The 23,796-nt window shown below is 43.4% G+C and overlaps 1 protein-coding gene across 4 annotated transcripts; it reads right to left on the bottom strand.

Moving 5' to 3' along the window:
- Positions 1 to 297: 297 nt before the first annotated feature.
- On the bottom strand, positions 298 to 23,071 carry LOC116788903 (uncharacterized protein C11orf24 homolog). Of its 4 annotated transcripts, XM_032692124.1 has the most exons (7): positions 22,897 to 23,036; positions 21,955 to 22,077; positions 17,858 to 17,954; positions 17,428 to 17,476; positions 6,129 to 6,367; positions 3,283 to 3,399; positions 298 to 2,130 (listed from the first exon to the last, which is right to left on the bottom strand). In XM_032692124.1, exons 5-7 carry the CDS (start codon positions 6,283 to 6,285, stop codon positions 971 to 973), a joined length of 1,434 nt encoding a protein of 477 aa, XP_032548015.1. In that variant the 5' UTR covers positions 6,286 to 6,367; positions 17,428 to 17,476; positions 17,858 to 17,954; positions 21,955 to 22,077; positions 22,897 to 23,036; the 3' UTR covers positions 298 to 970. The 4 variants fall into 4 exon arrangements, with proteins under 4 accessions (XP_032548015.1, XP_032548014.1, XP_032548016.1 ...); XM_032692123.1 differs by lacking the exon at positions 17,428 to 17,476 and having other exon boundaries at positions 22,897 to 23,071; XM_032692125.1 differs by lacking the exon at positions 17,428 to 17,476 and having other exon boundaries at positions 22,950 to 23,041.
- Between the last annotated feature and the right edge of the window lie 725 nt (positions 23,072 to 23,796).

Genomic DNA, 23,796 nt, shown 5'->3' with positions numbered 1-23,796 from the left:
TGGTCCTAAATGCAAAAGAAAAACCAAAACAGAGCCTGGTGCTCTAAGCATGAAAGATAATAGGCAATAAGTGGGTCTGCATACCTGGGAGACTGGTAGCATACTGGTCTTAAATTATAGAAGCAGTACTCTGGAAGATGATCAGTATCTTCTCAGACATGTCCATGCTTTCAGTGAGGTCTTCAAAGCTCCCATAATTGGAATACTGAAGTGGAGGTAATTTGCTTCAGCCCCAAAAGCCCATTTGCTTGCTTCTGAACCAGCAGGGACAGGAATGAAAACAGAAACACAACAAAATATGCCCTTCCAGGGTCCCATTTATTAACTGAATACAAAAATAAGATCATTTAAGTGCAGAGGCACAGTAATCCACTCCGTGGTGAAAAGAGATCTTAGGTTAGCAGTAAACAGGGTTTACAATACCTTGTAAACAGACTTCTTTACAAGCAAGAAGCATACTGAAATATGACACACACTGGATTAAAAGTTCCCTGTTACAGCAATACTCCAGACTTCTCATCTGGCTGTTTGGGAGTATTTCACAAAAGGTGACAGCATCCTTTGCTCTGTTTTCCAAGGAGCACATGTGAAACAAATGGAACACGAGGAACTTGCAGTGTAAATTCAACTTGCACAGTTGAAGAAGCGCTACAGCATTTTCAGAGGGTGGTAGCTTACCCCTTGTTAGGTTTGTTTTGCAATGAAAAATAAGGGCCAAAGCTATTGTGCATTATGAAAATGTTAAAAATTATTCCTCTTTTTATTTTTTTACAGCAACTTGTCGCACAGTTAAATAAAAAATTATTTTTTTTCTTCTTAATACAGTACATGGCATTTCTCCTCAATTGCACTAGAAGTAAATTTGGAAGCACTTTCACTTTGTGTTATAGGCAAATAGGAAGGAAAAACAAGTCAGGCAGACTTTGAAACTCCTTTCCACCTCTCTGCCCACTGTATTATTCCCACCCCTTTACATCTCGGAGTCCACATACATTCCATTGATCAGGTAATCCACTTGTGTGTAATCTTTCTTCTTGTAGCTCTCATAGGCCTGCATGAGGAAAAGAATTATAACAGTTATGAAAAAAACCGTACCAACTAAAAGCACTGCAAGAAGTGAACTTTTATCCACCAAATACTGAGTCAGAGGCTCGGCAGCAATGAGAAGATACTCATTGTCTTTGTCCTGAGTTTCTGTGAGGTCCAAAGCTGTTGTTTTGGGTGCCTCTGTTGGAGCCATGGTTGTTGAAAAGATGTCAGATGTTGACTTTATCCTGTGCCCAGTCGTAGTTTCTACTGTAGAGGCTGCAGTTAAAACCATGGCACCTCTTGTGGAGCCCAGAAGAGAAGTTGATTCACTCAAGGATCCTGTGTTTGTACTTGCTTCTGGCTTTAGATCTGGCAGTGTGCTGACATGCAGTGGATTCACAGAGTGAGAACTCTCCAAGGGTTTGAGTGTCATGGCATGACTGGAAGCAGTGGAAGATGTTCTCGCATCCTGTGGGATGAGGGTGGTCAATGTTGTGGTCAGTGTCTTCAGGTCAGCTCCAGCAGTGGTGGGGCTGTTAGACTGGGGAGCACTGGTGGTGGTGGTGGTAGCTGGGTTAGACTGCTCTGTTTGAGTACCTGCCTTAGAAGTAACAGTGAGGGGAGCAGAAGTAGAAGTGGGGGACAATACTGAGACAGAGCTACTATTTCCTGATTTTTGGCTGGTGACCACAATCTGGGTGACATGGCTGGAAGTGGAAGAAAAGATGTTACCAGAAGTGGGAGAAAAGGCAGTGGATTGCATGTTTTTAGCAACGGTATCAGAACCTCCAGGGGCATTTGAAGCTTTGGCAGTTGTTTCATAAGTGGTAATGAAGACACTTCCATTTGTAATGTTTGTTGTTACAGCTGGGGCAGTAGGGGTGGTAGCACTGCTTGCAACTGATTTGCTTGTATTTGCTGTGACATTTCCATTCTCAAACCCAAGCAAATGCCTCAAATGAATTTTGCGAGTTTGAGCAGTTGAGGAAAACAGGTTTTCCACACTGTGTTGGTCAACCTGCACATTCAGCATCCTCTCCTTTTTCTGTGGATAGCTTTGGTGGGGAAACAGGACTGTTTCCCATTTCCTGCTGACAATTTCTTCAAAAAGACAAAAACAATGAGTTTTGTAAGAATAAAACTCTCAAGCTCAAATCTAACCTCAACCCCCCAACATGCACACCACAACATATATTCTGCAGTAGACACAGTACAACTGGAATAAATCAGTTCTGAATTCAGCAAGAACATGAAAACTCAGCCCCCTCGCCCTGTCTTTATTGCACATAATCCCTTTGAGGATTTTTGGTTTGGTTCAGTTTTTTTTTACTACAGACCTCTAGTATTTACCCAACCAGGGAATTAATTTCACAAAAGGGGAGTAATCAAGTAGAGAGCTACAATGCAGAAGCACATTATCAACAGGAGCAGCATTACAGATGTCAGCTCCTGAGAAGAAGACTCATGCTTTCAAAGTTACACATCACTGACAAAGCCTTTGGGCTTAGATTCATAATTTTCACCTCTCAAAACTGGGCAGAAATTCCCACTTACACCTCCCTACATCAGGATAATTTCCTTCACACCTAGTGAGCTAGATTTATAGTGACATAAACCCCATCTGCTTATCACAGGTCTGGTTGGTATGTTGCAGAGAAACCTTTGCCAACCCAAAAGAACCATGAACAAACTCTTTTTTAAACTTGGGCACAATGATTTCTTGAAACATACTTTAAGAGGTTGATTCCTCAATTATGAATAAGCTCCATTTTGTTATTGTGTCACTTAATTAAAATTCAATACCCTGGCACTGGAAAGTCACCATGAGCAATTGCTGCTCTGATTATAGAAGCAGCCTGTTGACTCTGGAACAAAATTCTGGCAATTTGAGAGAAAAACAATGCCAAGACATTTTCCTTTCTCTGAAAAAAATATAAATACATCTGTTATGACTTTATTTTCACAAGGACAGCGTGTGGCATGCAAATGGCTTGAATGAATGATGTCTTCAACATGGAAACAAACTGTTACTCGGTAACAGTTACAAAAGTTATTCAAAGACACAGCCTGCACATGCAGGTGCCAGAAACCTTAGGTCGTGGTTATTCCAATCAACTCTACCTACAGAACTATCCTACAGGCATTGCACAATCCGTCTCCCTCAGCTGAAAGCCTATCAAGGTCTAAACACAGGCATTTAAAGCAAAAGAATCAGGAACCTGGATTCACTAGGAACCTGAAACATGGCTTTACCTCCAAGTAGATCTTTGATGTCTTGTTCTCCAGCATTTTGGCACACACTCAGCTGGTGACACCGCAAGAAGATGCAGTGGTTCTGGTAGGGCATAGACCAATTACAGTGACGGTTTCCTGAAAACAGCAGAGAAAATGCACTGCTACACAAAACATACCAAACATGCTGCTTCATAATTTTAATTAAAGAATTGGAACAAACAAACAAACAAAAAACCACAAAAAAAACCCCAAACCCACACAATAACTAGAAGGTCTGGCCTTAAAAGGATCCTGACTCAGCCTTGGCGAAAATAACTGGAAAGCCAACGAAATCAATATAGGAGCTGCAGCCTACCTACCTGCTTGTCTTCTGGTACCAACATCTCCTAACAACAGCAATTCACTCACCCAGGCAGGGACAAAGAAAGTGCACTACAGTTTGTTCTCATGTAAATGCTAGCATTCATCTACATATCTTACTGAGGGAAAAAGAACAAATGAGCCAAAACTGAGTAGACATCCATCTCATCACTCATAGGAGACAGTTCTCATCTCAGTGCTTGGAGTTACACAGAAATTCACTCTTCATTCTTTGAATAAGGATACCATTAGCCACGGGAGCCATCACAGAAATTGTCTTTTACTAAGTCAAATCCCAACACAAGCTAAATAAACTCATCACAGCAAGAACTCGCTTTCCTGGCATCCCTTCAAACTCACTAACTTCTTTCTACATGTCTACGTATACATAACTAAGCTCTGAGGGAAGGAATGAACATCCTCCAACGAATACTGAGGAGGCATTTTAAACACTACGCCCAGTTTTGGGTTCTCTAGCTTACAAGAGTGGTATTGAAATACTGGAGTGAGTCTAAGGGAGACTGTTAGATGTCTGAGGGGCTGAAGCAGATGATTTACAGCAAATCCCAACCCAACATCAAGGGAAAAAGTTAGTTTCTAGCACAAGGGCACTCCAATGCTGGGCTGGGGGGGTTTTAGCACAAGGGCACTCCAATGCTGGGCTGGGGGGGGCAGAGAGGTCTCTCCATCAGTTCTTGAACAGACAGATCTAAGTTGGAGTTGGACCAGGGAACTTCTAAAGGTCCCTTTTTGCTGTGGTAGCTGCACTACTTCCATAAGTAACTGATGTTATGTCAGCAAAAGTACAAATTACATCTACGGAAGAGTGCCTAACCAGCTGGGAATGTTAGTTTTCCACTTCTCCAAGCAAGGTAGCTATGAAGACATCTCCCTGTGCAACTGTAGACTACAACTTAAAACTGTAATATTTTAAAAAATAATATCTATTGCTTCTTTACCAACAGTTACATATGTGTAACTATTCTGACAACTAAGCATCAGGTCTCAGGTCTGTAATGATAGAAAACACACAAAAAATATTGTTGGGGAAGATGGGAATGGAGAATGAGATCAGTAAAGTTGATCTTAAAACCTAAAGCTAATAACAAAAAAAGACATTTCAGGTCCTTCTTTCCAGATGATCTCTCTGCACATACATTTATGTCAAGAGTTTCTATCTTTTCCACCTCCCTTGACACCAGGTAGTGCAACAGACCAGTCATCAAGTAACAAATAGAAATTAAATTGCTTCAGTACATTTAATACAGAATGTAAAACTCGGAAAAGTTTATGCTTTTGGGTTCAGTCTTGTGTGGTTTCCTGAAACAGAACGGGTCACCGAATTCTAGAGGCTCAAACCCTCTGCTCAACAAAGCTAACACTCAACTGGACTTATTTTTTACTAACAGATTAGGAGACAACAAAGTGGTTAAAGTCAGCAACAGGGCCAACTACGCAGCCAAATCATGCTGCAGCCCTGATTGCAGACTAACTAAATTCTTTATGTTTCTCTTCTGAAAAAGGCAGCTGATGACCTTTTCTACCCTATCAATATATCAGAAGGTTAAGGATGACACGTGCATAGAATTTAGAGATTCTCAGGTGGAACACACCAACATGAAGTGTTACAGACCCTAAGTCAGCACAGTCAGTGTGAACGTGTCATCTGTCTAGGGTTTACCACCTTAAAAAACAGAACCTGGAGTTTTCACAGCTCTGGTGCCTTGGGAAACAAACTCACCCTTACTTTATGTCCTAAATAAAACAATTTATAAAGGTAGCTTGTTTCCACTATGAAGGAATGTCTCATGTTTGAACTACAGCTTTGAAACCCCTGGCCATTAAAAGCAGTACCTTTATTATGTTCCTAACAATCTGAATGTCAGATATTCATCCACCTGAGCCAAGGCCTCATCTTCACCACAACATCACCAGCTTTTTGAGCTTTCACGTGTGGCTAGATAGGATTGAGACCTTCACAAGGACAACTCAAACTCATTTAGAAGTTTAATGCTTTTATAAAGACATCCCAGAGGTAGTGAGCAGAAGGCTTTCATCTCGCCAGATTTGTTTAACCCTGTGCTCAGTTGCAGGATACAAGTAGTTTCTTCTAAGGCAGGAAAAACATAGCAGGGAACAAAGACTACTCGTTCTAGTGCAGCTGTCTACAAGAGCACTGTTTACTTGCAAACATCTGGCAGAATGGAATAATCACTCTTCAATTCAAGTGACCTAACACTGCTTGCACGCTATCAGTGCACACCAAGAGCACATGCATGCTGTTTCTTATAGAAGCTAGAAGGGCCCTGGGAAACAGTTGCTCTGGATTCAATTTAACCAAAGCTGTCAGAAGTTACTTAGCACTACAGCACTGCACAAAGAAGCATAACTGTAAAAGCCCGTAAACAACTGGAATTCAGAAAGAAAGTTGTCAGGGGAGCAGCAGAGACCTTCAAGGAACAGAAAACGCAGCTGGAATTCCATCTAAGAGACAAGAACCTCACCTGAAGCACCTGGGCTTTGACAAGCCTCCCTGCATTGTTTTTCAGTTGTAAGCCTGTTTATTTGCACTACATGGACTCCTCTCCCTTTCAGGACAGAAAACCTGTGTTCACATATAGAGAAGGAAATCAGCAGGAAGAATACAATGGCAGTCCACATCTTCAGGGCTGGCCTTACAGGGAGGCTTCTCTTCCCAGAAGCAATTCTTTCTTATATCAACTTCAGATCCACTGCAATATACCTATTAAAAAAAACAAAACAAAACAAAACTTTTTATATTCCTATCAGCAGCAATAGAAAAAAAAATGTACAAAAGGCAGGCAAGTATCATTACACACCACAAACAAGCATGGACGCAGAGGCAGGAGAGTACAGACCATTCCCAAATTCACAGAGAGGCTCCTTCTTTGGAAAAGGTACTTTGCTCTTCTTCTCTCAGGTCCCAATGAAGAACAGCTTAAGTCAAAAGCCATGGGTACAAAGTCAATCTCAAAGCACACAAGCATATGACAGCACAGATATGATGCCTTTTGACTCATTCTGGGACCCTTAATGTTGTTCCCAGGTTGAGCAGAAGGGTTTACACCAGCTTGAGTACACTGATAATATGGGGAACTATAGTCCTGTCCCTGCCTTTATACGGAGTCAGTCAAAACCAAGCACCAAAGGTTGATTTCTGCTTTGATTTTCCTGCTCATTGCAGACGGCTACAGGAAGCTTTGATTGAAAACAAGCAAAAGCCACTATTTCAGATCTTCCAAGACATTACACAGACACATCAACTGTTATGAAGAAGATTCACACCCACAGCAAGCCTTCATTTCCCCACATAAAACAACAGGCAATGTCTTTCCTTCATTATCAATGCACACACAAGTCTCTGTCCCAATGGAGGTGCTTTTGTCCTTGAAGTCACTGAAGCAGCTCACATTGATATCAGAGCAGATCATCGGTTTCTATCTGGATTTACCCTCCTGTTTCTGAGGCTTTTTAAAGCTTTATATGAGCTTCCAAACAGTTCAGCCTGAACCAGACCAATTTTAAGGCTATGCCCTAAGTAATTTTTAAGGGCAACCCTCTTCCTCATCACTGAAGCAAGCTTTAGTCCTCATCCTGCTGTTATGAAATGTCACAGCCTTCAAAGGGTGTTGAGATTCAACTTTGTGTGACATCTCAAGGATGTATGTGATGACTGCAAAGGCAGCTCACAACACAGAATGAGCAGCATGTGTGAATGGTATAAATATCATACTGAAGAACATCTAACAGTCATCAGTAATGTGCGTAAGACCCTGATTTAGCCATCCATGCAAGAAGTTTCGGCCTGAGTTCTCAACTCCAGTCCCAACTACACTTGAGAATCTAAGAATCTGACTGAAAGCCTTTTTTCCCCTCCAAGAAAGCCCAAAATAACGTTTATTAGCTTTGACTCACAGATTGCAACATTTTGATGCCTCCTACCATGGAACTTTTGTTTCCAATTTTTCCTTCTTCTTCTATATCCTCAAGCCCCAAAAAGGGCAACAGTTTTAGCTTCAAAATAACCCTGTGTGAAAAGGGGTGAAATATAAACAGATACCCCAAGCTTTGCAGAGGACACACAATATACAGGTTCACATTGGACGGTCAAAGAGCCAAAGACAGGGACAAAACTCGATACTAAAATGCAGTGCCTCAAATTCAGCTTCCCTAGCCACCCTACAAATTCCATAAGGAACTCAGAGTCTCCTTCCTGCCCACTTATTCTAGTACAGAGAGTTATTTTACCTGTTGAAAATAGATGGAGCATTTCTATATCTTCCGCTTTCCCAGAGAGCAGGGGAGCCCAGACTGCCTGGGCTGTAGGGTACTTGCACTGCTGACCTTAGCTCATGCACCCCTGTTCAGCTCTCTCCTTGGAGCAAGTGTGCACAGCGTCGCACTCGCTTTGTGTGAGCAGGTTTCTCAGTGCAGCCAAAAGTTCACGCTCACGTCATCCCACCTGGCAGCTGGAAATACTTCTAAGTCTGACCTAACAACAGAAGTCTTGGCAAGGAAAGGCAGCTCAGCAGCCCCATCTAGTCCTGTGTACCAGAGACTACGCCTGGTGTCCAGCCAGCACCAGCTTCACCAGGGTCTCTCTCCATTTCACACTACACATGCACAGCACAGACTGACTTTGCTCATTCCTTATCACTTGCTCTTCCAAGTGCACCTTAGCAAGAGCAGAATGAATCAGCACAGAAGAGGAGATGACCTGTGCAATACACAAATACAGCCTTGGCAACACACTACACTGGCATCAGCTGCACAGGAAAGCAGCCCCACGTTTTTTGTCAGTGAATTGGTAATTTATTGGTAATTAATTTGCACTATTCAGCCAAGCTAACTTCAATACTTTTCCCACTGTTCCAAATTACAAGACACTTCCACAAGTTTGCCTTAGCCGTTAGCATGCTCTTGCTGTCACTCTTGGCATATATTGCAGATTAACAATTGAAAACTGCAGTTTGACAAGACTGGGAGCAAGTGGGAAAGCAAGGGAAGACATGAAATAACTCTTCCCACAAAAGATTTTTCCTAGAACAGGCAGATCCTTATTGCTGGCAGACAGTAAAAATTCCTTTAACTTACAGCAAGTGAACTGGGTTCTCTCATGGATACTATAGGTACTTTGCCTCAGAACACTGTTTGTCAACCTGCACTCCCACCACAACGTGCCAAAATAACTGCACTTTTTTTAAAGTTCACCAGTCCTAGGCAGAGATGCAGAAAGCAGTATTTGACCCACAGAAAATAAAAAAAAAGGAAAAAATACATAATTAATGGTAAATTTTATATTTTAAAGAGTGCAGCTTTTCTTTGCTGTCCCTTTTCAAGTTAGAGGGTTTACAAGAAGCATTATTTTACAGCCTAAGAAGTGACCCTGAGAATGAACCAGATGCAGTCATACTTTAATGCAGTACAATGGCACTTGGGATGCTGTATTAAATAGCAGAACCTCCAGCTAGAGGTGGGTTTTTTTGGCCTCTTCCACCTTAGCCAATCCCATACATCCAGAACAAGAGTTACAATTACCTGCAGATCACTTTTCCTGATTTAACAACTGCCTTTTATATCACAAGCAACAAGCTATATTTCTGCCTTCCCATCATACTTCTAGCCAGTTCCACACAGCTCCACTTGTGCTCAGAGACCCCACTGAACACCCACTCCACATACCTACAACCCAGAAGAGCACTAGTTAAACCTTCTCCAAATCGTGTTGATCCCCAGAAGAAACCACCCTCTGTCTGGAAAATATGATGGAAGAGATGAATGCTACTGTTCCCATCAGAATTAATTTTGAGAAATCAGGGCAAAATTCACACTCTGAGCATGACCTTCTTCACTTGTAGAGCATCCCCAAGGGAATTAAAAGTCAAAAAAAAAATCACAGAAGACAGCAACAAATAAAATGTGGGAAAAGACTATGCTCTGAAAAATGCAAAGTTCACTTTTGTCATCTGTGGCTATAACTTAGCATATATAACTAAAATAACTTTGAGTCAACAACTAAATGACTGGTGACTTTGCAATGTACACACATATCCAGAGGGTACTGCCTGCTGGGTTTCAGAAGAGTTCCTTTCTTCTTGCTGATCTCACAGGGCTCAAGACAAGGAATTTGTACAAATTAAAAAATGCAGAGTATTATTTCAAAGAAAATGATTAGGGTGATGTTTCAAGAGCAGCGATAAGCCTTTGGAAGATAAATCCCTTGCCTCTATGCCCTCCCAGCCAGACTCAGTTGTTCGTGGTTAAGCAGCTGCAAGGTGCATGCAGGGACTGCACCAGGGTGAAAAGAGAGATGTAGAACTAGACAAAAAAAACCTATGGCAAGAGGGAGTGTGGGTGTTAGAGATCACAGGTACAAAGTGTGCAAAGCAAATCATTTAGGGCAACACATGGTCCTTTGAGCTGTCATCGAAGAGCCAGCAGACACTGCCTCAAAATTCATTCTTACAAGTGTGCATGGACTAGGTATGAAATAAGGTCAAAGAGTAGCAAAGAAATGTTCTAGCTTCAGTATATCAACAGAGCAGGGAAAACAAAGGTGGGATACCTTTTGCAGACAACAATGCTGCTTTCCCATCTAACTGAGAAGATATAAGGCCCGTTTCCCACTTGCATTTGCTGCTAAACACTTGATGTGTTTTCAGCCCTCTAAACAAGTGCTGTATTACTCTCTTTAGAAAAACAGAATTCAACTAGATTTTGCTAAGGGAAGACAAGCACACCTCATTTGGCAAATCAAGGCAAGAATATAGGAGACAGGGAATCCGAACTGCAATCTTGAGAAGCATTTCACTTCCCAAGCTCTCCAAGACTGAAGATGCACATGAAGAGAAGTCTGAAGACAGAAGGGGCAGCACCAAAGGTACATGAGGCTGACCCAGTGTAAGCTGAGCATGACCAGACGAAGTTATATGATTCTCTGAACAGCAGCTTTAGAGCCATTAAGTTCCTTTGGCTCCCCAAGAAAGTTATTGACAGGCTGCAAAGCTGTTTCTACAACGTGTAACGTACTACCAACAATGAAGAATGAAAAGACTGTGAAGCAGAGAAGTATTACAGATTACAGAGGAAGAAATACATTGCTAGATCCCTGGTCTGGACACAGTTCCTTTGACTTCCTAAGATGTCTGCACAGCGTGAAGCATTCCCACTTCCTTGGAAAACCAGGATACAACAATCAAAGGCCCATTTTTTGCCCCAATACTGGCTCTCCATGCCCCCATCATTTCCAGTATTAACAAAATGCTCCTGTAGAAAGATGACTGAGGTGGAAAGTGCACAGTTCCATACTTTCAGAGGGAGTTTTGAAGGAAAATATGCCTAGAAATCATGAGTCCTATCTCGTAGATACATCAGCCAGGCTAGAATGCTGACCAACCAGCCGGATCTGATAAACAGCTGGGGCTGACATGATGGCAGCAGAGCATTAGAGGATGATCTGTGCAACAGTAGGACGCAAGTTACACATGCTCTGAAATGCAATTCGGAGAAAAAACATTGCCAGCTCAGATCCAGAAGTTCATTTCTTATATTCCCTCTCCTGCACAATTCTTCAGTTAACATGGTGCAGCTGGCCATGTATTACAGAAGAGCTGGCACATTAGCAGCACACTCCTTGCTGCAGCAGTCAAAATAGGGTATTGGATGGACATAGGTTTGGTCTGCTTCTGCCTTTTCTGATGTTTTTCCCAAAAAAGAGATTTAAAAAATCCTACAAAGCCAAAAAGCCTACACAGACTGCATCACACTAGAATCTGTTAAGGACAACAGCCCAATAAGCAAAATCATTTTAATTAGGCAGCAATAAAGTTATACATCTTCTCCTCCCCTCCTTCAATTTGTAGTGTAGTCTCCATCTATGCTTAAATCTCCCATCAATCTGCATGACACACACCCCACAGGAAAGGTGACTGCAACGCCTACAGCAGCATCTACAAGCTTCAGGGAATGAGCCTGCTTCTCACCCCATCCCACCAGCAAGGAGGCTGGGGATGCACACAAAGTCAGACGGGACACAGCCAGGACAGGTGACCCCAACTGACCCAAGGGATATTCCAGACCGTACAGCATCATGCTCAGCATATAAAGCCAGGGAAACAAGAAGGAAGGGAGGGATGTTTGGAGTGATGGTGTCTGTCTTCCCAAGTCACTGTTACCCATGATGTAGCCCCGCTATCCTGGGGATGCCTGAACACCTGCCTGCCCATGAGAAGTGGCGAATTAATGCCTTGGTTTGCTTTGCTTGCACGTGCAGCTTTTGCTTTTCCTACTAACTCTGTCTCAACCCAAGAGTCTTCTCACTTTTACCTTTCCATTTTCCTCCCTCAATCCATGTGGGATTGAGCGAGTGGCTCTGTGGGGCTGAGTTGTGAGCTGGAGTTAAACCACAACAGGCAAATTTAGCTACACTGGGGCTTATGGGTGCTTTTTTGGGGTTAGTTTTGTTTCAATTATTACCAGCTTTACCCATTTCCATCTTTCTGTGCCTCTGTTCCCCACCTGTATTCCTCCTTCAGGTGACAAGGCAGACAGATTATACAGCTGAGGACAGTTCACACTGTCACCATTGAGGCTTCATGGTCCCAACACTTTGCCTCTGAGGAAATAAATGTTAAAGCCTAAAACCCCAAACCAGCATCACCCATCCATCATCCTTTCTCCCCCATATTATTGCCATGTGCTGCAGCTCCAATGCTGAGAAATGCTACTCAGCAGGACACTTTTCCTGTGAAAAATGATCAGACAGCTATTTGATTTATGAAACTGTGCCTTGTTTTGAAATATCTGAAACAATCTAGTTTTAATATACAGAAAAGTGAACTGCCAAAGGCTAACTACGTAAAGCTGTGAATGAACAATAAATCTGTCAACAAAAATACCTCCAAGCAATAAAAACATGTACTATGGCTCAACTGCAACCTTCCCTAGACTGATCTGAACCTGAAACAGATAGCAAATTTTCAGACATGGTGTTGTCTCATGGGAACAGGAGATCAAATGTAGGGCATTTCATACCACGTGTTTCAAATTAAACGGCTTTCAACAAGACCCTCAAAGGAACCATCCAGTGGCTCCCACATGAACTTTGCAGCCACTGAGCTAATACAGAGCAAAGCTGATCAAGAAGGGTAAAAGGCAAACTCATGACTTTTTCTAAGTGCCTGCAGAATCAGGCACTCTGCAGCAAGGGTGGTTCATGTTTGCTGACAGATGGCATTAGAAGCTAGAACCAGCACAGTGCACATGCACAGGAATAAATTGTGCCTGAGGTGCTATTAAATTCAAAACTGACAAGTCTGGAGCTAACAGAGACTTAAACAAGCAGCAACTTCAGCCTGAAGGCACAAGTAACCAAGTGTTACTTTTGGAGCAAGTAAAACTGCCAACATGTTTAAGTTTGGTCACCCGCCCACCTCCTGCCCTGCAGAATTCTGCCACAGTCAGCAAATTCCTGGCAATACAGATCAAGTTAAATTTCACTGAAATGCCATCCTTCACTCCAGATATTTTTGAGAAATCATTATGCTCCTCTATGTGTTCCTGTCACCATAACACTAATTTTAGGTCCATAGAAACAGAGGACCCATCTCCATCCAGAACACAAGGTTCTGCAACTTTCCTCAGAAATTTAAGCCTCTGCACGGTTTTCAGCAGGGTTACACAGAGCAGAGGTGGCACCTTATGTTAAAAAAGCATCAGGCAGTACTGTGGGGAGCTCAGAAACTGAAAAGAAAGTTCAGGCAGCCTGGAAACAGCCAAACATGGTCCCAGTGCAATGACTGAAAGGAAACTTCCGTTCAGCGCTAAAAGAACTTGAAGAAAGGAACACATTTTTGGCTGTTTCTCCTTTCTGCAAGGAAATCGGATCTTTGTGCATATCCTGAAATACAGAGAATAAATACAAATTAAAAAAAAAATAACCAAAAGATATGTGTCTCCACCTTCCCTTATCCTCACAAGCAAAACATCATCCAGAAGGCTACCAGATTATAGGAGGTTTCTTCTTTTTAAGCAAACAACTCAGGTTAAAAAACAAAGGTAGCTTCATACTAAAGATCTCCCAGGTAAGATGCAGCAAAAAGACACTCCAGCTTATCACAATACGATACTGGGGGCCTTTTCACCACACATAAATCACAAACACATAGCACAAATCAAGAGACTCTTCCTGAAGTCTTCAAGCCAGGAACACATTTATAGTGATACCAAATAAGGTTTGTTGGTGCATGCCTCCTTGCTTTGTGATTTTGACAGCTTGAAAGGCATGGAAATCACAGGGCAAGGTGGGGAAGCTTAGCTAAGTCTATTTTTTCTAAACAAAATAAAAATCAAATGCAGTAGCAGCTTTCCTAAACCTTGCTGACCTTCCCTGTGGCAGGTTCTTCATAGCCAGTAAGTATTCACCAACATGAATGTAAACCTATGGGTTATCAGAACCTACAGGAAAAACATCCTTCCCTCTCCTTACTTCATGGCAGCATCTGCAGAAGTGCTTCAGCCCAGCTCCTGGGTATCTTGTCTCCTACATGGCAGCAGGGCAGCAGCTACTTCGTTGTAGGTTCCCTCTTTTCAGTTTCAGGGGAACTCATTTAAGCTTTGAGTCTTGATGCTCAAAAACTGCTAAATAAGTCAAAGTAAAATAAGCTTGGTTTGAGCTCCTCAAAGCTTTTCCAGTACAAATGTCTTTGTACCAAAGAGCCCCTCATTAATGGAAGAGGGACATCACAGGCAGCAGCAGGTTCTTCTGAACCTTTCTGAGCTTGATATAGAAGAAAGTCTGTCTTTCTGTCTTCTGCTGATATCGCTGAGGAGAACTCCAAAACTATTCCATGGGGATACCTGAATCTCACCATCTAACCAAGAGAGATTACAACTACCACAAACATTATGTTTCACTAATGTAACCGAACAGCCAAGTACTTTCAGCACTTAGTGGAAGTACCTTCACAACTTTCCTTTGCCAGTGTGGAGAAACTAAAGGCTTCCTCTGCCCTAGAAAACAGTGCTTCTGCCTCCACCAGCTTCCCAACAAAATCCAGCTTCTGTCTCAGCACTCAGTTTCTCGGGCACCTGAGCCATTTTACAGTAAGGCACTTTCACTTCAATTGCCTGAAATCATATCACAAGGTAAATCTGTCCAAGCAGATAATGGAGCAGAAAAACTACTGCAGTGAGGATTAGGTGTTCTCAGCATGGATTGGGGGGTTTTGGAGTTGGTTTTGTTTGCCTTTTTTTTTTTTTTTTATGACAGCCATCTAAGAGGAATTACATGTCACATCTTGCTTAGCAAATCCTCTAGCACTGACATACAAGTACAGAAAACTCTCTAGCTATACAGATGCATATTAACATCTACAACATCAAACAATCTCTAGCCATTTAAACTGCATGCCCACCACTTCAGTCTTTGCTTTTTAAAACACTTTTCTCCAGCAATAACTTTCCTGGAGATGAGATGAAAATACCAAAATAAATTTGTACAAATATTTACAATTTCTGTCCTTCATCCAGACATCTTTCATGGAGATGAATCACGTATGAAATCCAGTGTTACAGCTGGATGGCATTCATGATATCTTGCTCAGAACTGTAAATGTGAATGCTTGAGTCAGCTGCGTATCACAATCTTGGAGCACGTATTTTAACTCCAGAAGGGACCTCTGCAGGTGTAATCTTACTGATTTACTGCAAACAAATTTGTCACAAGTCATGCAATAACTTAAGAGCTCATTCAGTAGAAGGGTTTGCAGTTTTTGGTCAGTTCCCAAGGGACAGCCTGCCTATACCACAGTTTGCATAACATCTGTTTCAACTTTCAGAGGGGTCAAGGACCAAGTGCAGAACATAACACCCAGAAAGAACTACTTACAAATATTGCCAAAACCTGCAGGGGAAAAAAAAAAGCAACCAAAACTCACAAAACTCCCCACCTCACCTCACCAGCATTTTCTGTTTATATTTTATTTTGAAACACTTTCATTCAGATATTCCTCATGAAGATGGGTTATCAGCACCAGAAATCCACTTCTGCTACTTCACTGAATATATTTCAGTGCATAAAGACATATCCAACTTCTACACATTATGAGATTTTCAAAGCCTAGAAAACCTTGCTCTCTTTCCAATGAGAGAAAAGCAACAAACAGGAATCTATGAATATATGGGATTCAGTTAAAAGCTATTTGCTAAATAGCAAGCAAACAAAACTTCCTGCTTTTGCTTATCAAGTCAGCTGGTAACAAAATCCACCTGCATCACAGTTCAACTCAAACTCAAGCAGCAAGTGTCCCTGAAGAACATTATCAGCTGTTTCCACATCAGCAGATCTGTCTTTGGCAGTAATTATTCAAACACACAAAGCAGGTGTTTAACTTTATATATGAGAGTAAGTCTAGCAGAACTAGTGGAACCTGTGACCTGCATAAAACTGAGTCATGTAACTGCTGGCAGGCTCATGACATTCCATTCCCTTGCTGGCTTCACCAACCAAAACGTGGCCACTAGAGTCAGCTATACCCCAGAATTGTCCGTGATGCATTTCAGCCACAGTACATGTGGTTCATCTCATGGCCACTAGAGCCAGAACACATGGATCCTGTCATTTCTACAACACAAATATAAACTGCTGGCAAACCCTTAAAAAAATCATCATAGATGAAGATAAAATTCATGTCTCAGCAATGTGTGCTTGCTGCCCAGAAAGCCAACTGTATCCTGGGCTGCTGCAAAAGCAGCGTGGCAACAGGTTGAAGGAGGTGATTCTGCCCCTCTACTTTGCTCTGGTGAGACCCTACCTGGAGTGCTGTGTCCAGCATCTCTCCTATGAAGACAGGTTGAGAGAGATGGGGCTGTTCAGACTGGAGAAGGCTCCAGGGAGACCTCATTGTGCTGTTTCAGTAATTAAAAGGGATTATAAGAAAGAGGGAGAGTAACTTTTTACAGAGGCAGATAGTGAAAGGACAAGGAGAGATTTAGATTAGATGTTAAGAAGAAATTCTTTGCTGTGACAGTGGTGAGGCATGGGCACAGGTTGCTCAGAAAAGTTGTGGATGCCCTGGCCCTGGAAGTGTTCAAGGCCAGGTTGGATAGGGACCTGAACAACCTTATCTAGTGGGTGGCATCACTGCTCATGGCAGGGCGTTTGGAACTAAATGATCTTTAAGGCCTCTTCCAAACCTAACCATTCTATGATTCTATGATCTAGGGAATAAATACTCTTTGCTTGGACATGGAGAATTTCAAGATACCACTGGGCATTTGTCATCCACCAGAAACTCTCTTCCTTAGCCCCCCTAATAAGCTAAAATCTCCTGTTTGTTGTATGGAAAAAAACCCAGAAAGCTTTTTTTCCACTATGTTCTCCTTTTTTACTTAGATACAGGAATTTAAATCTAGATGCTACTGCCAGCAAGACAACACACTGATGATATAAAGTTTCCTCACAAGGACTGATGGTAGAAAGGAGTTTTGCTGAGACAAAAACATCAGCCCAACCTTTGTAATACAGACCAGCCCATGGAACAACAGGGCATCAGTTCAAAAGAGTGGAGAGCAGGTAAGACAGACCAACCCTCCCTTATCTTATAGGTGTGAGAAGACTGAGTCATTTGCATATAGCTACAGGAACTAGTCAGAGCTGGAAATGAAAATCAAGTCTCTTGAAATCCAGCTTAGTACATAACTACAAGACAGTTTACTTTTCCTATGAAAGCATACGCTTATTAAGTGTGCCATTAAGAGCATCTCAGGAACATCCAGAAATACCTGCTGTGGAGTTTGTCTTTTCTGAGGGAGAGGTGGAAGAGGAGTGTTCCTATAACATAAATCGCATACAAATCAAAATAATCAATACTGACATTCAGGGCACGATGTACATTGAGAAATGAGGAAATGAAAAGGTAACACAAACGCATGAAACAGCCTCTTCTCCAATTAATGGTTTGCTTAATCTTAGATAGATCCCAAATATTCCCCTTTAAGCAGTTTGCATTCAGAACACTTCTACCTTTATTTCCTTTTCTTCAATTTATTCCCAGTTCACGAACAGGGATTAATTTTGCCCTCTCCCATCTGCACATGCTCAGTTCCTGCTGACTTCTACAGAGTTTCTCTCTACTAATTGACTTGTTTTACAGCAGTTTCAAATCCAGAGAGAGCAAAAGGAAAAATAATGATTTTGAGTGTAGAAACTTACCATGCAAACACTTGTAACTGTTTTCTTGCTGCCAGGAACTATTGTGCCTTTAGGGGAAGCAAAAGCCAATAAAAGCCTGGATGCAGTAGGACTACAGCTGAAAGCATAGGAAAAAAATGTGTAAAATATTATTGTATGCAACTAGAGAGACATTTCTCTGAGACTGATAAAGCATTTTCACAAAGAGGTGGAAGAGTGGAAAAGTTTATCCCGCTTTTTAATACAGAGAAGTCAAACAAAAAAAAAGATAGAGGGGAAGACTCAGCAAAAGAACATGCTTAATCCTATTAAAATTAATGAGATTTCATCCTGGTCTCCACACACAAGTTGTGCTAGGAGTTTAACTTAAGTGGATTTAAAACCAGATTTAGCTAAAGTGCTGCAAAGTCTCCCCAAGCCAAACAAATATAAATGCAACCCAAGCATACACGTAAAATTCAATGCAAATTTTATCAAGTCGCTCCCCTCCACTTCCACACTTTTTTTTTTTTTTTAACAAATCTGAAACCAGGACACCAGGGTGCATCAGAAGTACAGGTTCAAGTGTTTTCCTGGATTATTGCATAAGCAGTTCTCCAGGCCTGGCACCAAGTCAGAGTCAGATGGAGTCCAGGGAAGGCAATCCCAATGCCCTCCTGGGCAGTCATTGTTAGCAGAAGCAGTGATAGTTGTGAAGAGGCCTTGTTGAACATCTCAGTAAATTAATAAAAGGCTCTTGCACACAGACAACCTCTCTTCCCTCTTTGTGTACTTAGGAAATAACAGAGGCAGCTATGGAGGCTTGGACACTCCATAGCCATGTCTGCAGAACACAATTTAGCTATCCTTTAGAGGACACGGCCCAGCTGAGACTCCCCAAGCAAAGGTGACAGGAGCTGTGGTGATGTAGCGAGATAATCCAGGCACACAACTGCAACCTGCACTGACTGTGCAACCTTCCTGCTCAAATGGAGGACCAGCTGGCTCCTCAAGCAGAGTACAAATGGACTGTGGGTCCTGTCACATGCACTGGGGGACAGTCCAGCTGGCTGCAAATAAACAAGTACCCATATCCCTGGCTCTCTGCCCTCTGTTCCTTTCTTCATACCACATTGTCCTACAAGAAAAAAAACAAACAAACAAGCGCCCAGTGTGCTCTCCAAACAGTTGACAAGCTATCATGTAAAAAGGGAGGAAAGGATGTGATGGAGAATCCAGACACGCATGCTGTCAATCCAGAGATCTCACATTCTGCCAAGTGCATTTAAAGACCAGCTTTCCCACCATGGCAATTGCAGCCACTGGGGACAGTGTTTCAGTCCCATTTTGCTTGACAAACACTACACAGCACCAGCTTGGTATCAGTGCAGTAGCATGCCCACCTTTCAGCACTGAAACCCAAGATGTGATCCTTGAGGCCATGCCCCAGAACAGCAAAGAAAAATAAAGCCAGCAAAGGCAACAGAAGACTGTCAGAAGTTTTGCACCTATGCTGATGGACATTCAAAATTGCCCTAAGGAAACCTCATTTCAGTGAAATCACAGTAACAGCAAAGCAGAGCCCACAGCTAAATGCTACTCTACACACCAGCAAGGCAATCGTGTGGTTCCACTGAGCTTTAAAACCCACTTCTGCAGTTCTTGCCACTTGCTTTTGTTGGATAAGTTGTTCACAGGAACATGCAGCAATGTCCATGCAAACATTCCTTCAAGAAGGGGGCCCCCATACCATGCTGGGGATAGGTTGTCCTTTCCTGAATGAATTGCTGTACCACAGGCACCTTGGGCACCTTATCTGCACATTGACTGACTTGGATTGCCAGCAGTCAAAAGCTGGAGGAGCTGTGAACAACATTTCCAAAGTGTGCAACCAGGTCCTGCCTGCACCAATTTTCAGCATTATTATTGTCCCTGCAGTGCCAGCAGCACACTTATACCCTACCTATCAAGTCACAAGCCCCACTGACTGCTCCAAGTCTAAGCTGTAGAAAGGGAACCAAAAATCACTGGAGGAATGAATGTGTTAAATCCTTGATACCTCTCAGGACTTCTTGGCTTCCCAGTCAACAAGGTCAACAGCCCTCTGGAGTCAACAGCCCTTCCACACCCAAGCAGGCTGGGTATCATTGACAGGTGGGGTATGACAAAGGATTAGACCTGCAGGACAGGCTGGAAGTCGGAAAGGGAAGCAACCCTGATGAGCCAGAGCACACAGTGTCAGATGGCATCCAGCAACAACACTCACAGCAGGGATATTGCCCTCACAGTCCTTTTAAGGGTAGGAGGGAAAAAAACCACAATGATCACCTACTCTGGTTCCTGGTGCAGCATAAACCATAGAGGTTAATCCAACAATTACTGTGTTAACAGGGGGTGGGAAGGGTATCTCATCTACCACACGAATGGACTTTGTACCAGCTGTGTACATAGGGACAAACATCTCCTTAAGAAAGGCATCCTATCCCAATTTAAACACTTAAAAGGGTAAATGGCCAGCTGGTGTGGATTGTCATTGCTCTGCAAAGGAGTTGTAGCAATGCAGAGCAGCTGAGGATCTATGTGCAAGTGTCAGTGAATTGACTGCTTTTTCCTCCAGCTTTCCCAGTGCATAATTGTTTTTGGTATTAGAAGTTTGCATCAAACAAAAAGCAACAATTAAAAGGCAAGGATAAATCTAAAACATACTGCATTAGCAATATCTGAACATGCTTATATGTGGCGTCCAGGGACGAGAGAAGAAACCGGTCAGAGCAGATGGATTTGAGCCTGGCTGTTCAGCACTCACACGCAGGCAATGCACATCTCCATATGGAGACGAGGGACACAAGGCAATGCATGTGCATGACACCCAGTCATCCCCACCACTGCTCTGAGCCATAAGCCCAGCATCACTCGGAACACGCACAGCGGCCAGGATGAAACAGACACTGCAATACCCCGGTTTGTGGGAACACAGCAGAGCAGCAAGTTCTTTCCTCCTACATCTAGGTTCCTCCACAAATGTTCACTGCAAATATGCTGGCATAAACTCTAGCTGGACTTGCTCAATGGTTCTTTCAGTTTATAAAACTGTGTCCAAGTGTGGATGATGACACACAGAGCACATACTCAGCTAACTATGTGTCAGAGCATGGGGAAACATCGGCAGAACTGTATACTAGGCAAGAAACTCTACCCAAACAAATAGATTCTTCACACTTCCTTCAAGCAAAGTTTTGGACATTTCCAACATGCACTGCTTTAAACAAACATCTCCATTCCTTAATGTCCCTGCAATATTTTCCCTTGAAAATTTAGTCAGCAACACACAACTGAAAAAGTCTGCTAGTATGTTTCTAAGTAGTTACATTAGCTAACCCTGTAATCCAAGGTATGCATCCCGACATTTTAGATACATTATCAGGCATTCAGCATCGATGTTTTTCATCACCACAGCTGGAAATTACTCCCAGAGCCTTCAAAAAGTCTGTGCCAGGAGACTTTCCTTAGAATGCAGAGGCTTCAGGTTGTATGGATGTGCCAATTAGAATTTCAACAGTAGATAAGCAGATGCAAAGTCTGTTTTCTGGCAGATGGGTTTATAAATCCAGCAGAGAATTTGCAATTAAAACAAAATAATAAAGATGTCCTCACCAACATGTTAAGAGGCATGTAGCCTGGAATTTCTCCCAGAAAAGTACTAAAACAATACATGTGTGTATACATACATGAGATATATATATATATATAAAACCTAGAACCAAGCAGCAAAAATGCACAGCACATTCTCTAATCTACTACAGACATGAAAGCTAATAAAAATGGATAGATTTCTTCTAAACTATCCATTACCACATAATGGACTGTATTAATCTATATAGTAGTGGTTGATTATGGTAGATAGTTTGGATTAATACAAAAATACAGGCACTTCAGAGAGAGAAACACTGAATCAACACATATTGCCTAGTTTTCAAAGCTACTGTTCAATCACAAACCCTCTGAGGTCTAAAGGGCACCAAATGCTCACTATCAGCGAGTTTACCTCACTCATCAAGGCTGCACTGCAATTTAGCTTAAGGTGCAAAGGATTAGTATTCCTTGAGTTTGTTCCTCCGGTAAGCAGGTAGCTAACTCACTTTATCAGGAAACAGGAGTGGTGTTGCATGACCAAGCCTGGCAGAGATTCAGTCAGCTAACATGCAGGACATCAAGGTACTTCACTTGACAGGATCCTGTAACATGAGTTTTCTTTGCCAATCCTAAAAAACAAAGATTAGGAGTCAGAGGGGAAAGTGAAAGGATTTGCTGAATCCATCAGAAGAAGATCCACTGCAATAGGATTTCCCGACAGGATGCTGTATTTGAGAGCTGGGTCAAAGAACAGTATTAATTCTTCCTACCATTTACTGGATTCCAGCTGACACCTTGCTAACATTGCCTAGGGTACAGTTAAACCTTCTGAAAACCTTTACTTAAGGTAGGAAAAGAGGCGAAAGATTTCAGTGCGATACCACACAAAGCAGGATGCCGCTTTCAAGGGTAATCCCAACTGTGCACACTCAACCTTACTCATACAGACATACGATATATTTACATATCAGTGATGCCACGCATAAGGGTGGCGTCTCCTAAGGACACCGTACCTTTGAGGTGGTCCACAGGGCCTAAAAATGTTACTCTCAGGCAGCGAGTTACTTGCTGAGTCAATCACCTCTCTTCCCCACAAGGAAACCCAGTTTTCCCGGCTCCCACCTCCCCAGGAACAAAATCATCTACAAGCATCCACACGCCGCAGGGGAGCAGAGCCACCACTCCCGCCGCTGCTACGGGGGGAAATGCAACTTATCAGAAAATTTATTCGCAACTCCTGTGACAAATTTACTTCCAACTTATGTGGCAGTTCGTGGGAGCGGCTGCGAGGCTCCTGCTCGCCCCTGGGCCGCGGCTACTCGCCGCCCAACCCGCCCCCGCTCCGCGGCCCCCCGGACACCCCCGGCACCGCCGCTCGCCCCGCACCGCGTCCCTCCCGCCCGCGCTCCCCCAGGCCCAGGACGAGACACCGCCCGCCCGCAACTCACGACGTGGCAGAGCCCGGCGGAGGACGCGGCCGCGGGGCAGGAGAGGCGCTCACCCCGCGCGGCCCCGCGGGCAGGGAAAGGCAGGGAATAGCAAGGATGGGAATGACCCCTGGAGACCCCGGCCCCGCCACATGCCACAGCCAAGCCCCGCCCCGGACACGCCCCTCCACCCCCCATTGGCCTGCTCACCTAGCGCCCCGCCCCCTACCGCCATGGCCCCGCCTCCTTCGCGCTGCCCCGCCCCTCGTGTCTCGCCCCGGAAAGGCCCTGGGAAGGCGCCGGGGGCAGAGGGTGGGACCGCCCGCGGAAGTGACGCGTGCGCGGCCCCTCAGGGAGCGGTACTGTCACCGTGTGAGATTGTGTGGGAATTACCTTGCTGTTGTTATTATTAAGTTACCCTGAGCGTGCTCCGCAGCTTAGGGTTCGTGGGGTTTTAAGAGTTCGGTCTAGGATACAGCGGTGACAAGCTGCGCTCGCGGGAGGGTATTCTGCTCCTCCTCCTCCTGGGTGTTTCATAGCGCGGACTCCGGCGTCACCCCCTGCGAGTTGTGGAACAGCAGTAGGAGTGGCTTTGTCAAAGCTCCCTTCACTACCAACGCGTTTTGCCCGTGTGTTCGAGGCCAGGGTAGATGGAGCTCTGAGCAACCTAGTGGAAAGTGTCCCAGCCCACGGCGGGGGGTTGGAACGGGGTGATCCCTAAGGTCCCTTCCAACCCAGGCCATTCTGTGATTCATAATCACCACCAAGCAGGAACAAAAGTTAGGAAAATGTACAGGATAACAGCTTCTTGCTACCCTGGACCGTGAAAAACATATATTCCACCATAATCTAGGAATGAATGTTCTCATATAACCCATACTCTGTGCAAGTCTCCTGATGGCAGTCCACTGATGTAGCGGG

The sequence above is a fragment of the Chiroxiphia lanceolata genome, chromosome 6 (genome assembly GCF_009829145.1).
Source record: "Chiroxiphia lanceolata isolate bChiLan1 chromosome 6, bChiLan1.pri, whole genome shotgun sequence".
Taxonomy (NCBI): Eukaryota; Metazoa; Chordata; class Aves; order Passeriformes; family Pipridae; genus Chiroxiphia; species Chiroxiphia lanceolata.
Note: the sequence above shows the minus strand (reverse complement) of the source record. Positions and strands in the feature narration are given on the sequence as shown.

Excerpts from the sequence above, each read along its gene's own strand:
- LOC116788903 (XM_032692123.1), bottom strand. The coding sequence starts at position 6,285 with ATGTGGACTGCCATTGTATTCTTCCTGCTGATTTCCTTCTCTATATGT. Across the intron at positions 3,400-6,128 it reads TCAAAGCCCAGGTGCTTCAG|GAAACCGTCACTGTAATTGG; the intron begins GTGAGGTTCTTG and ends TGCTGTTTTCAG. Across the intron at positions 2,131-3,282 it reads CATCAAAGATCTACTTGGAG|AAATTGTCAGCAGGAAATGG; the intron begins GTAAAGCCATGT and ends GTCTTTTTGAAG.